The sequence below is a fragment of the Hippoglossus hippoglossus genome, chromosome 9, assembly GCF_009819705.1.
Source record: "Hippoglossus hippoglossus isolate fHipHip1 chromosome 9, fHipHip1.pri, whole genome shotgun sequence".
Classification (NCBI taxonomy): Eukaryota; Metazoa; Chordata; class Actinopteri; order Pleuronectiformes; family Pleuronectidae; genus Hippoglossus; species Hippoglossus hippoglossus.
The window spans coordinates 7,647,269-7,660,778 of record NC_047159.1 but is presented as its reverse complement, the minus strand read 5'-3'; the positions used below and the strand labels follow the sequence as shown (position 1 = coordinate 7,660,778).

At 39.3% G+C, this 13,510-nt stretch overlaps 1 protein-coding gene across 4 annotated transcripts in view; it reads left to right on the top strand.

Annotated features, from left to right (window-relative positions):
• slc23a2 (solute carrier family 23 member 2) overlaps window positions 1-13,510 on the top strand; it is a 29,925-nt gene that overhangs the window by 919 nt on the left and 15,496 nt on the right. The window contains exons 2-3 of one of the 4 annotated variants that reach the window (XM_034594969.1): window positions 11,577-11,625; window positions 13,287-13,510. In XM_034594969.1, coding sequence (XP_034450860.1) covers window positions 11,577-11,625; window positions 13,287-13,510 — 273 coding nt within the window. Of the gene's footprint in view, window positions 1-11,576; window positions 11,626-13,283 lie in introns of all 4 variants that reach the window. The other 3 variants (XM_034594968.1, XM_034594971.1, XM_034594970.1) reach the window with 3 other exon arrangements.

The window sequence follows — 13,510 nt, the reverse complement described above, 5'->3', positions numbered from 1 at the left end:
TTTAATTAGCGCGACAACACAGCGTGGAAACAGACATTTCACACGCAGGGGCTGTCTGGTGAGGGGCTCCATTGTGACTCTACAGAGCTGGAAGTGCATCACTGGAGAACATTGTCCTGTGTCATTCACACCAGTGACACCTCACTTGGTGGAGCTGGGGAGAAGCTACAGACACCAGGCAGCACCACAGAGCTGCCAGAGCCTATTTGGCTGTATAGGATTTATTGGCTCCTCGTGATGGGGGTGGGGGGTGTCCTGTAAACATGGTGTATCTTTTGGGGCAGGTGTGCGTGTGGTGGCATTTGTCAGAGGCAACCACACTTCATCAAAAAGGTTAAGTTCAAATGTGCAGGGTATGGAAGTCCTGATGTTGTTGGGTAGAGATGCTGCATCACTTCCCCTAATCCCATGCAGAAGTGTGGGTTTTTTATATTTAAACTGCATTCTTAAAACTTTAAGGCACTGCTACTTTTAATTACATAGAATTTGAGATGCATTATGTAACAATTCTTCATTTAAAATGTCTAGAAACAACTAGACCTACTTTATATAATTTGTGCTTGATCCAAAATGTTTCCCCCAATTTTATTCAAGATACTGTCGCTCTACAGCTGCAGTTTTAGTATGAAGAGTAACTTCACTGTGCGTTTAAGCTTGTGGCCTTCACCCTCAGGGTCATCAAACCATTATACCTCAGATAAAGGCCTCTTTATTCTCAGTTTATCCAGTAGAAATTCTGACATTTGCAGCAGTTAAACTGGGATTGACAGATGTTTAACTGAGGAAGTTGTGGCATCTCAGAGAGTTGATCATAGCTTTGATGCTCTTCTTTTGAATATTTTGACATTTATCTGAGTGAGCACAAACAACTTCACTGTCTTTGCTTATTCAGATGGAATATTGTACATAGGGAAACGAGGATGACCACACCTCGTACCCCCAAGGCATTTCGGGAACCTGACTGTTTGCCTATCCACTAGGATTGCAGCCGACTTTTCTCATGTATTGAACTTGGACTCTGAGCCTATGAATTCCGGTGTCAGGGTTATTTTTACAAACATCCTTTGGTCTGTTCAACGTATCAACAGACTAGTGCAGAGTGTGAAATGATAATAGATGGTCAGATGAGTGTTGTTGACTGTATAGTGCTAGTTGTGTTGGTACAGTCTGTGTGCACCCAGTGCTGGTTTTGCATGCTGAGTATTTAGACATGCACCATGTCCATTCACTATGCACTGGACTCTGTGTTGTGAAATTTGATCTCATCTAATGGCAGACTGGTGTGTGAGAGCAAGACCAAAACTGGTACCCGTCCCTATCCACCAGTGCTTATTTTCATACCCCTCCAGCTTGAGTGAATTGTACTGTACACTAAATCAGCCAGCACAGGTAGTATGTGAAGTTAGTGCTGTCAACCGTGTGCCTTAAATTTGACCAGTTGTGGAACGAGGTGTTCTGTTGAGCTCTAGAGTTCAGTCAATTATCGTAGGCTTTGGTATCCTGTTGGAAAAACGATTGAACTTTCTGACCAAGTGTGCATCTCGAACATACAAAGAATTTTCCTCTGGTCTCCGTTGCTCTCAAGAGAGTTGATTTCTGGTTTTGCTGGTTTGATGTAGGAGCTTGAACTTGTTTTTTTTGTGCACCAGCTGAACCAAGATTTTTCATTATGATAGGTTCTGGCAAATTAAAAAGAAACCTACTAGCACAATTTACTGCCGAAGCAACAAGTGGAGACAAGGCAGACTTGAAGTCGTAGTCCAAAAAAAATTGAATAATTTAAACTGTGCCAATATGGCAAAATTTCAGTTGTTAGAAGCAGCTTTCTGCCTCCCGCTTTGTATTTAGTGTTTGTTAAGAAAACCAGCTTATAGGTGCATAACTGCCATCAAGTGGACTGGAATCCATAAACTCATCCATCGGCACTCTCAGTCTGGATCCCGATGTTCCTCTTGAGGACTCAAGGCATGAACCCTCACAAACTGACCATACATTGTGTAAGAGGCTGTAAGGGCTCAAAATGTAAACAGGAATGGAACAACATGTTGCTACATACTATGTTACTGTGGCAAGTGTTACAAGTGTGGACATTTTTATTTTATGTTTACCTTCTTTGCGGCCAAGGTACTTGAGCGACTGACTGATTCATATCATGTTCCAGGCTCTTCTTACATAGTGGATGTTTTTTTTATATGAATAGGATAAGTAACCACCCAAATTCTGCCTGTGAACCAACATAGTGGTGACTGTGGTTATAATTGCATGAAAAACTTTTTATATTTAAAGTTGTTTGTTAATTGTTGTGTTTCCATTGTTACCCACATCACAATGCTATGAACTGTGGGTTAGGGTTGCAGCAGCAATCGATGGATGGAGCTGCGGTGTCAAGGTCTCGCCGATGCATGCGCTCAACCAATCGCAAGTTAGACTCCGCTGTCAATCTTGATGTTTCCCCTGGTATTATAGCATATAATACAATATTTTATTTTGGTCCATCACATCTGCTGATATGTGTTAGTCTATACGGAAGCCAGCCATCTGGTGGCAATCGAGACACTTTGGCTTCACATTTGGGGAGCCCTCATGTTGTCCCTCTTTATTTGCAGTATACTATGGTCAAAACAAACACACAAAGTCAAAACAAACTATAATTAAGTAGGTACAAAACTCAAAGTAAAATATGTCATAAAAATTGAACCAAACACAACAGAGCTAAATCTGTTTGGAGGGTTTGGGATTTTTATTTGGCCCAGTTATCCAGATATATCAGTAACTGTATTTGTATTGTCTGTAAGGAAGTGGATGATACTGTAATGGTTGGATCAAAAGCTTTTGTGTCCACAGATGTCTTGGTGACAGATTTTAGTAATTTAAACTAGAAGTAATAACATAATATAATGACATTAGTAATAGCCTTTAAAAAATGATACAATTCAAGAAGTAATTTAAAGAGTGACAGCTCAGGAGACAGAAATCCTTCCCTTAAGGGCAGTAAAGGGATATACAGAGATCACCTCACAGGATGTTGGACCAGAAACTGGCTCACTGAGACAAAGTGGGTCACAGAAATGGATTCTTGGCCCTGTTTACAGGAGGCAGCATGTGATTAAGATATCACTGTAGTGCTGGGTCAGGCTTTGCCTATCCTGTGTACGGTGTAAAGGGGTGTGGTTGCATGGTGGGTGGTTAACTGTTGGAGTTTAACAAGTGGCTCTGAATAGTATGTTCTTAAGTAACATTGACTTCTGGGTGTTTTACTTGTACGTTACAAACAATAACAAAACAAACGTTTGTGTGCTAGTCAGATCAGAGGCCTGCACTACGAAGCAGGATTTGCGGATGTCGGGGTAATTTCAGGGTTTTCAGTCCTACGAAGCTTGTTCACGTCGTATCGGGGTAAATCCCAATGTTAACTTATGCTGAAAGGTTACATTGGTCAATTCACTCATTACTCAGCACTATGCCGATGGAGGAGTGGGTGAAGTGTTTGAATCCACAAAACACTTTTGGAATTTCAGGGGTAAACAGCGTTGCAGCCAAATACAATACAATTGAAGTAACTGGCGACCATGTCCTCAAATGTTTAAAAAACTGCCTGTAAGCCCAGACATTCAAATCCTCAGCCCGAAGCCGCGTTCAAGTTGGCGGACACAAGCTTGCGCCTCTATGCTCTTGCCCAAGGGGCACATGACGACATCCATGAGGCCAAAAACATATTGTAACTGACCAGCTTCCTGTGGCCGCTTAGCCTGATTGCGATTGTTGGGTTGAGTTCACCCGGATATCGGAAATATATCATGGGTATGTTGAACTTGTTTCGTAGTACAGGCCCCAGGTTTCCTATGATGACATTGGCACTTTGTTCAGGATCTATCCGGTGTCAAAATGCCCATCCATCACACAGGTATGTCCCCTGTGTGTGGCTGCTATTATTGCTGTACTCGATGACCGCCTATGTGTTTGCAATGGGTCACATCTGGCCTGGTGTTATAAGTTATATATATAAGTTATATATATATATATAAAATATATATATATAAATATAAATAAATAAATGAGAGAGAGAGAGAGAGAGAGAGAGAGAGAGAGAGAGAGAGAGAGAGAGAGAGAGAGAGAGAGAGATATAGAGAGAGAGAGAGAGAGAGAGAGAGAGAGAGAGAGAGAGAGAGAGAGAGAGAGAGAGAGAGAGAGAGAGAGAGAGAGAGAGAGAGAGAGAGAGAGAGAGAGAGAGAAAGAATGTAAAGTTTCTGTATGCGTACCCAACTTGTGTGTGTGAGATGGTTTGTGGGGTTTTGTAACCGTGTTTAATAATGATGACAGAACATGTTACTTAACCATTTCATAACTTGAACCTGGAGGCACATGTTCAGCTCCATGTGAAGTGATATAATGTGCATCACATAGGGAAGACAGGCTTTCTCAGCAATCCTGTAAGGAACATGTCTTTGGGATATTTGAAGAGGTGAGTAGTTGTTGGTGGTAGTAGTGTTATATTTACTCTGTTAGATTTATTTGAATAGTTGTTTCAATAAATTGTACTTCTGAGATTAGTTGTTTTGCAGAATACTTTTTACTCCTTCTCAGTTACATTAAGGGTGAAAACATTTTTTTTTACATTGGGCCACACACTTCTCGCTACTTTTCCATGTCTATGATTTATTGAGCTTATTATCTTCTGGTCCTGAGATAACACAAAAGATCTTATTAAAACAAAACCTTGTTAAAACAGCAGAAAGAAAGTTTATGAATCCTGTTTCCGGTATAACTCTGGAAATGCTGTAAATTGACTGCCGTGTGCCGCTCACACACTAAAGTCTATTGTTCTGTTAAAACTGGCTTAGCTGCTTTTCACCTTCAATGAAGTGTATAACATCTACAATGTGACCTTGCTGCACATTGAAAACCTTGTTCAAGGTCTGGGTTCTTGATTTCCACCTTCTCCTTTCTCTCGTATCAGCTGAGTCTGTGAGGAGCCTTCATATCGCTCCTCAGCAGTGTCTCCTTATCTCTCTGAGACCTCGCATTTATTTTGTCTGTCCTTTTCCCTTGCTATACCAACACACACGAGACAAACACAAATGATCCTGTATGGTGTAAATGTGTTTGGGTGGTAGGAGTGATTATGTTTTTGAAAGTGTGATGTAATGCTGAGAATTAGCAGTTAGACAATCACTTGATTAACTGATTTTACACTAATCTCGCAGTATGCAACTATTAAATAGTTTCAGTCACTTTTTAATGTATTCTAAAAAGATATTAAAAAAAATAACCCCCAGCTTATCAAATGTGAACATTTGACAGTTGTCTTATAAGTGTCTTTAGCTGCTTTCAGACATGCACTGAACTTCGGTGAACCTGCGGACATTATCCCGATGGGCTGTGTGTGTGTGTGAATGCAAATGTCAAAGTGAGATTATCCAGACTTTCTGCAGGCTTTGCAGAAAAAGCACTACCATACATAGAAAACACAGACGATGATGTCAAGAGAGCTATTGGTTGATGTGCTGTAAACAACATGTAATGTCCGCAGCCGAATTGATGCGTTGCTGCCTGCCTCTGCCTGCTGCAACACCACTCACCTGAACGCTCCAGCGAGTTCTGTGTTGTCGTGAACGTGTCTGAATGGGGATTCCCCTGCTACCTTGTGTTAATGCTTGAAAACTGCTTTTGGGTTTTTAAACTGTCAGACAAAATAAGAATTAACTTTTTTTATTTTTTGGGAGTCTTCTTTTCCAAAGAAACTGAATTGTTGCAGTTATAAACTTGATTAGTCTGTTGCCCCCAAAAAAATTGGCTATTTTGAAATTTGTTTAGTTGTTCAATGTTATCGACTCGCAGGCACGTACGCATACATACACTCATGTCAGCCCCTTTAGCTTGGAAAGTTTGTACGTGATTCTTCAACATCAGATCAGGGTCATTGTGTCTGTGAGTAAGACGTCGTCGACTGAAGACGCAACAGAGATGTACCCAGGACCTGTGGTCAGGAAAATAATATTGATAGGGCATTTTTAGAAAAATGACTTAAATATTCACGTGTTCTTTTCAGGGATCAAAATTATAAACGGGACAAATTCTTTCTGTCATGCAAACATTTTAAGTCACCGTTCATTTTTGGGACATTGAAAGTGATAAAGTTTTGCGAATTTTTACATTTTTAAACTTAGCATATTGCACAGCTCCAACCTGTTTTTAAAGTGTAATTATAGTACCATCACAACATTTTCTCTGTGATGACTCACTTTTAAAGTAACCGAGGAACTTTGTTTGCTGTAAAAACACTTTTTGAGTCAGATTACATATGTTTAACTGTCTATTACGAAACTGCTAAGGGGCTAAGGGAAGGTAATCTGTCTCCACAGTTGCTGTACAAGCAAGTAAAATTGGTTGCCCCACTGCGAGCAACAGCAGGAATGTGCCTCAGGCAGGCTTAAAAGATTTCAACAGCTTTAAGCAACATTGAATACCTTTTACTTTCTATGCTGGACTTGATGAAAAAATAATGGCTGTGGGTGGGGAAACGACCTATAAGAAAAGCATATTACTTTTGTATTGTATCTCACTTTTAACGCCCAGTCATGTGCCTTGGGTGATATGCTGTGTGAGTAGGTGTTGCTTTGAGAAAGGGATAGAAATACAGTTCCCCTGCTCTAAATGTTAATGTTTTCCCTGCTGCTTTGGTTTCTTTAACTGAGAAATGTGTTTACATAGCACAGCATGGGAGTCGTCCTGCTGCTGAACTGAAAAGCACAAAAATATTTGTATTAAATAAGGCAACTGCTCAGTGCAAGCTCATTTTTATCTGGAAGGAAATGTCCCAAAGTATAAGGACACTCATTAGTCATGTGTGTTTTGGATAAGGGGGACGATCCAGGGCTCAGTTCTTTCTTTAACATTGCGAGATTTGCAACATTTTCATTGATTTGTCAAAAATAATTCATGGATCTTGACAAAAAATCTGGCATATTTATGGTACTTGCTGCAATAAAATTATATGTAATTGAATATGGATGAAAATAAAGTTCAGATACAATTAGTACTGGAATCATTCCTGTGATGGAAATCTTGTGAGGTTCTGGAGACCCAGATGTCATAAGCGGAGCTTTTCTTTTAGCTCGGTGCATTGGGGAGAAGATAGATGTGCAATAAAAGTTGATGCGGTGTATTAATGCCATCCAGTTGATGGGTTGGTCCTGCTTGTAGGGAGTATTTAAAAAAAAAAAAAAAAAAAAAAAAAAAACATCAATACATGGGTGAGGATTCTTGGGTGCCTAGAAGCAATACTCATAGGTCAAGCTGTATCTCAAGTGTGGACAGGTCCTGGGTTATGACTAGACTGGATTCTCTCTCCATGATATGAATGACCTTTGTTGTCCTGCCAACTACCTTTGGGAACTGGAGTAGCTGGATCCTAAGGCTATTCTTGTGACAGTTAATTCAATTTTGTATTATGTGGCCTGCCTAATATGAACTGCAGCAGAAAGATTTAATTTACAACTGCCACTTTTTCTCTAGTTTTTATGTGCGGGGCTGCCTGTGAACCTGTGTTCAGTTTCAGCCTTGTGTTGTAACCATTCCACCTGTTTGTGATCAACAGAGGAAAAAGCTGAACAATAAGAATCCCGCCTAAGTCGCTCACCCAACCCACAGAGCTGCTCAAGCATAATTGAGTTGCAAAAGCAGAATAACTCGCACAGGTGCGTCTGTCTTTTGTAAGTTGTGTAAAGAATGTTTTGCAAAGAGCTATATCTGTGTGACTATTGATTGTTCTTGGCACTGACGGCTGCCACAGAAATCTGGTGCTTGACTTGTTGGAAAAATGTGATGGGCTCTGTAGTGTCTTCACATTTCTTTTCCAACCATGCACCTCACCAGGTGATTTTTGTTACATGGTTCCTCTTTTCAGTGTGAAGGTGCTCAGATGGGCTAAACCCCAACTCTGCTTCTGAAAGTCCCTTCTAAAGTCGGTGTGCAATCACAGATGCTGAAACCAAGATGGAGGACATGACCTGTGTTCAGACTGAGAAGCTAAAACCAGTTCTGTGCAGTAGAGCTTGACCAGTTTATCGTATTGGCTGATGATATCAGTCAATGTGAGCCTTTCACTGACATATCAGTCTTCAGCATCAGTGTTTTTGTTTGCTGATATGCGCTGATATAAAAACTTGCATATACTACAGAACGAACAATGCAGAAAAGATGTGCCTCTGTTGATTTTGTGTAACAAATATACATCATTGGCAAATTTTACATGTCAGCATTTTAAAAATGTTTTATTTTCAAAAATCAGTCAGCCTCTACAGTGTAGTCCCAACTGAGCAATGAGCAGATTCAGAAAGGGCCTTAATATCTCTTAGGAACTTACTGTTCTCACTCACTTCACTGACAGTGCAGATCAATCATAAATCTTTGATTAAAAAGTAACAATAGCAATAAACAAAATTTAACTTCACCTTCACCAGACTGAAGATTGACCTTAAAGTGCTTCACTAACATGTCTCAGAAAATACACACCTTTTCGATTCTTGAAATGTTACAAATCACATTCAAACAACAAAATGAAATGCAACAATACAAGGAAATGTCTCAAGTAAACCTGGTTCAAAGGGTTTGATGATAAACCTAACCTTTAACTTCAGCCAGATTGCTGTCTGTTCAAGTGCGGTGATGTGTGATGATGACCAAAGGCGGATATTTAAAAGTTACTGCATAAAGGTGGTAAACAATTAAAAGCCTTGTTAACCAACAATTTATAATTTAAAAAGCACGAGTGCTTAACTGTCCCAACTTTTTCCAACCTTCAATCCAAAATCCAAAGATATTCAGTATATCATCATATGACAAAGCACATTTAAGAAGCTGGTACCAGCAAACATTTTGGACTTTCGCTTAAAACTTACAAAAACTATTTATTCAATTATCCAAATTATTTTAGATACATTTTAATGTCTTTTTGTTGTTGCAGCTCTGCTTCATATTTGCACTGTGACAGCCTGTGTGTGTCACTTCTGCTCCACTGACAGGAAGTTGACCAATGTAAACACGACCTTGCAAGTGTTGTACAATCTCCCCCTCACTCGCCTCTCATGGTGAAATCTGAACCCCTCACGTGTGCCCTGTCATGCAAAGTGTCGCCTGCTGTCAGACGAGCAGAGCTGCTGACGTACTTTACATCATTTCACTGTCTTTACTCTGATTTATTTCTTATTTTAAATTGTTTAACAACAGTTAAGAAATTACTGTATGGTTGATGGGTTGAACTGTTCATGAAATAATGCAGCACGTGCATGGCTTTATATCTGTTTTGCATATTATTATAGGTAAATTGATGATGCCGTGTATCCATGGAAATGAACAGATTTTTAGCAGCAGGAACCAGGAAGTCCCTTTGTTTTGTGTTTAATACAATCATAGATGATGGTTGACCAAATGGCTCCAAGCAAACTTGTATTCAAGGGCAGTTAATATCTAATTTTCAATGATGGCAGTAGTGTCTTTTCATTATTGTAAAATGGTATGATTTTGAACTGTTTACCATTTTAGTGATGATGCACAGGAGAGTTCTGAGTTTTTTATATCTGATATTCCAACCTTTTTTAAATTGTGGCATTTTAAAAAGAAATGATAAAAATACTTTAGGTTTCAGTTTTGCTGCTGAGAGTGTGTGTGAGCAAGTCGCTGTGATGACACAGACGCATTAGATCAGTGTCAACCATTGGCAATATTTACTCTAGTCATATTTATAGCATCTACATTTTTAAGTACCTTTACAAACACAGGTTATGACTTGACTGTTTTAAGGAATGATGAGCAGCATAAATAATAGGCATTTGAGTTGGTACTCTGAGTTCTCTAATGCACAACTTGGTTTTATTTTGTGCATCATGAGATGCATTGTCACATATTAGAGATTATTTTTGTAAATTGTTATGTTTTTAACGTCATTATCTCAGTAAATAAACAAACAGACACGGGTGTTAACAAACTCCTTAGCGGACGTAAAGAAGAAGTTGCCTCGGCTCTGAGAAATGTTAATTTTTTTTACTTTTTTCATTAAACAAGTAATCAAGAATATACTTGACAGGTTCATTGATAATGAGAATAAACTGCTGACTAACATGTGGAGGGGATGCACACACACAAATTTAGCATTCGAGAGGAAACCGCCAACACAAACATCTGGTGCGAAGCCACTGCACAACCAGTCTGCACAGGATCCACAGATCGTGTTATAATGGTTAACTCTGGACACCAGACTGTTTATTCTGGGACTAGTTCAAATGAACATTGCATTTGTCTTTGTTTCTACCCACTCTTGTTTTTATGTCTATTTATTGTGTTTGAGAGTTCAGATTGTCTCTTACATAATCACATGAACTTAGTTTCAGTTCTCGTCTCCTGTTCCAGTTCCCTATGATCCCCCGTGTACGTGCATGTGTTGACGGTCTCCCAGTCAACGCCAACGGACAGGAAAAACAGGGAGGAGATGAGTGTTTCTGTCTCTTTGGCAACAGTGGAAAATTGCATTCGAGGATGTCATCCTGCAGAAGTATGGCTCTGCTAGTGTTAGCACATGCCTCATCAGACCTTAAGTCACCCAGAGGCTGCTGGGATACACTCTGTCACAATCCATCTCACAACTGACTCACAGCACCGAGGGCGCCACAGGCTGGACAATGTTCAGGTCAATGATTCACTGCAGCCGTATCCACCAGTTGGACATGTGGCATTTTCTTTCAGGATGATTCTAGTTTTATTATGTGTAGAGCTGCAACGTTGAGGTATTTTGAAGTACAATATAAAGATGAATAGCCACTGTTTACAACCTTTCAAGTCTATAAAGATTTACAGTTTTTCTCTGTTTATATATCATGGTGAACTTAATATCTTTGAGCTTTGGACCAGAGTTCACATAAATTCAGACATTTGAAGATGTCAACAAGGAATCTGGGAACACGTGACAGGCATTTTCCCATAATTTTGGGATTTAATATGATTATCAGGAAAATCAAATGTTTGGTCTGTGCAAATGGTTTAATGAAAATAATCAGTTAGCTGCCGTAATTGTCTTATTTTTGTAGTTTGATCATATTTATGACAACATTGTATGTGCAATCATTTTAATCGTTTGGAAACAATATTGGTAAAAAAGATAAATATTTAAATATGCAGCCAATTCAACAGGTTGTAAACAACTCCACATTTTAACATACAATACATTCATGATTGTGAAGAAATTCACAATTCAGGTAACTGATTGTGATTATGTGCATCAAGTTCCTCCAACTAAACTACACACTCCAGAAATACTTATTAAAAGCTTTCTTACAAATAGTGTGTTATTGTGGTTATCACCAGTGACCAGCTTCTTTTTTTTATTCCTACAGTTGCACAGACCCTCTATAGGTCACACTAATAACTTTTGCCTGTGATTAAATGCTGTCTGTCAAATTAACTTATGTCTCACCTCCCTCCTCCTCCTTTACCCTTCTACCTCACTCCTCCCCATCTCTTCCTCTCTTTCTACTTCTTCTTCTACCTCCTCCTTTTCCCTCTCTCTTGCCCCTTCCACACAGATGCTCCCAGCCGCCCAGCTTGACAAGAGTGATGGGATGTGTCAACTAGGTATTACAGCTATCCCAACATTTTACACTGCAAGCACGGAGTCCTTGCTAGTACTGTCCAGCTGTAATGAGTAAAAACGCTCATGATCGGCCTTTTTAATCACTAAGTGTGACCACACTAACGAGGCACACTGACTTGTCTTTTACCCAAAACAAAAAAATAATCATTGGTCCATTTCTCTGTCAGCCCGATATCGCACATCTACTTTTTTTGGACTGTCGCCATGATGCTTTTCAGCAATGACACATAACTGCTACTTGGGTGTTTCACTCAGCCTGACTGTGACTTGACAGGCATGCAGCCTAAATGGACCACATTGAAGGACATGCCCATTATTTTATCACAGAAAAACATATTGTACGATTTTTGTATTTCTTGGCCTTAATTGCACACGTTCTTGAAGAATAGCTTATATCTCTGACCGACTCCTAAACATGCGTGTGATCACTTGAGAGTTGCTCTTAAAATTGACTTTGCTGAGTGCAGTTATATTGCTCATGCTCGGTGAAGAACTTCTTTTACTCAATACCTAACTATATATATATTTTAGTATAGCTTTTATGAAGGAACATTTTTCTCAGCACTTTCAGTTCAGAGAAATGCAGAGACATTTAATCTGCTCACAGCTTGTTGTGTCTCTATGTTGAACTTTGAAAGGACCTCGATGCCAGTTGAGATCTTGGCAACTATTCCATTTCTCATATTTTTGATTCTAATACATTTGGTGAGTGACTTCTAATCACAAAGTGAATAAAATGCACCGACTGTTCCAATAGGTTTTTACAGTGTCGGCTAAAAGTCAGGTATGGAGCAACATGGTGCAAATTCCTCATTTCACAAAAACACGAGGACCACGTCTGATTGGAGAGCTGTCAATCATTGGTCTGCTTCTTTCCTCATCTTTTCACTCTGATCACTTGTTCCTCTTTCAAAAATCACGTTGTTTTGCTTCGTGCGATATTTCTGAATTAAAATGATTATTAATAATTGGTGTAGGTCTGCAATTATCAGTTATTTTGCGATTACTTTCTTGATTAATCTGTCAATTGTTTGGCCTGTGAAATGTCAGAAACTAGTGAGGAAATTAAATTATAATTAAATAACGATGCGATGACTTCAGATTCATAGTTTTGTCTGAAAACCCAAATATGCAGAGTTTACTAAGAAAATGAACAAATAATTTCAACTAAGGGGAAGAACCAGTCAAATATTTGCAGTTGTCCTTAAAAACTGGCTTTGTTAATTATTAATAGATTATCAATATTTGATCAAATTTAGATAATCCCCTGGTCAAGTTTCCAGAGACAAACCAGGTGTCTTTAAAATTGCCTTCTTAACCTACAGCAGGCAAAAAAGGAACTGAAACCTTTTTGATATGAAACAATCTTTGCATTTGTAAATGTGTAAGCAGCTAAATAACTTCTCTATTTGCTTGATAAATGATAAATGTCAGTTAACAATTCTTATGGTCTAAAAAAAAAACACAAAACAAACACCTGATACACCTGAGATAAGTTTCTCATCAACAAGAAGTACGGCCTGGCAGCCTCAGGCTCTCTGATGAGATGAGATCGTCATAGTGAAGCCAGGATATTAGAACCTTTAGTGTCATAAATGGAGATATTGATCTCGCTGTTTATCTTTCCTATGTCTCCAAGCAGAAGACGCAGTCCTGGACGATGTAATCGGACTGAATACTTCATCTGCATTGTTAACACCAGAGCGAGATCGAGGCGGGACAAAGATAGAGGAGGACGACAACGACATTGAATACACAAGGATGGGCGTGGGGAAAAACACCACCTCCAAGACGATGGACAGCAGCAGTGAGGGAGGAAAATATGAAGAGGAGGGAAAACATGGCGCTGATTTCTACCCTATTCCG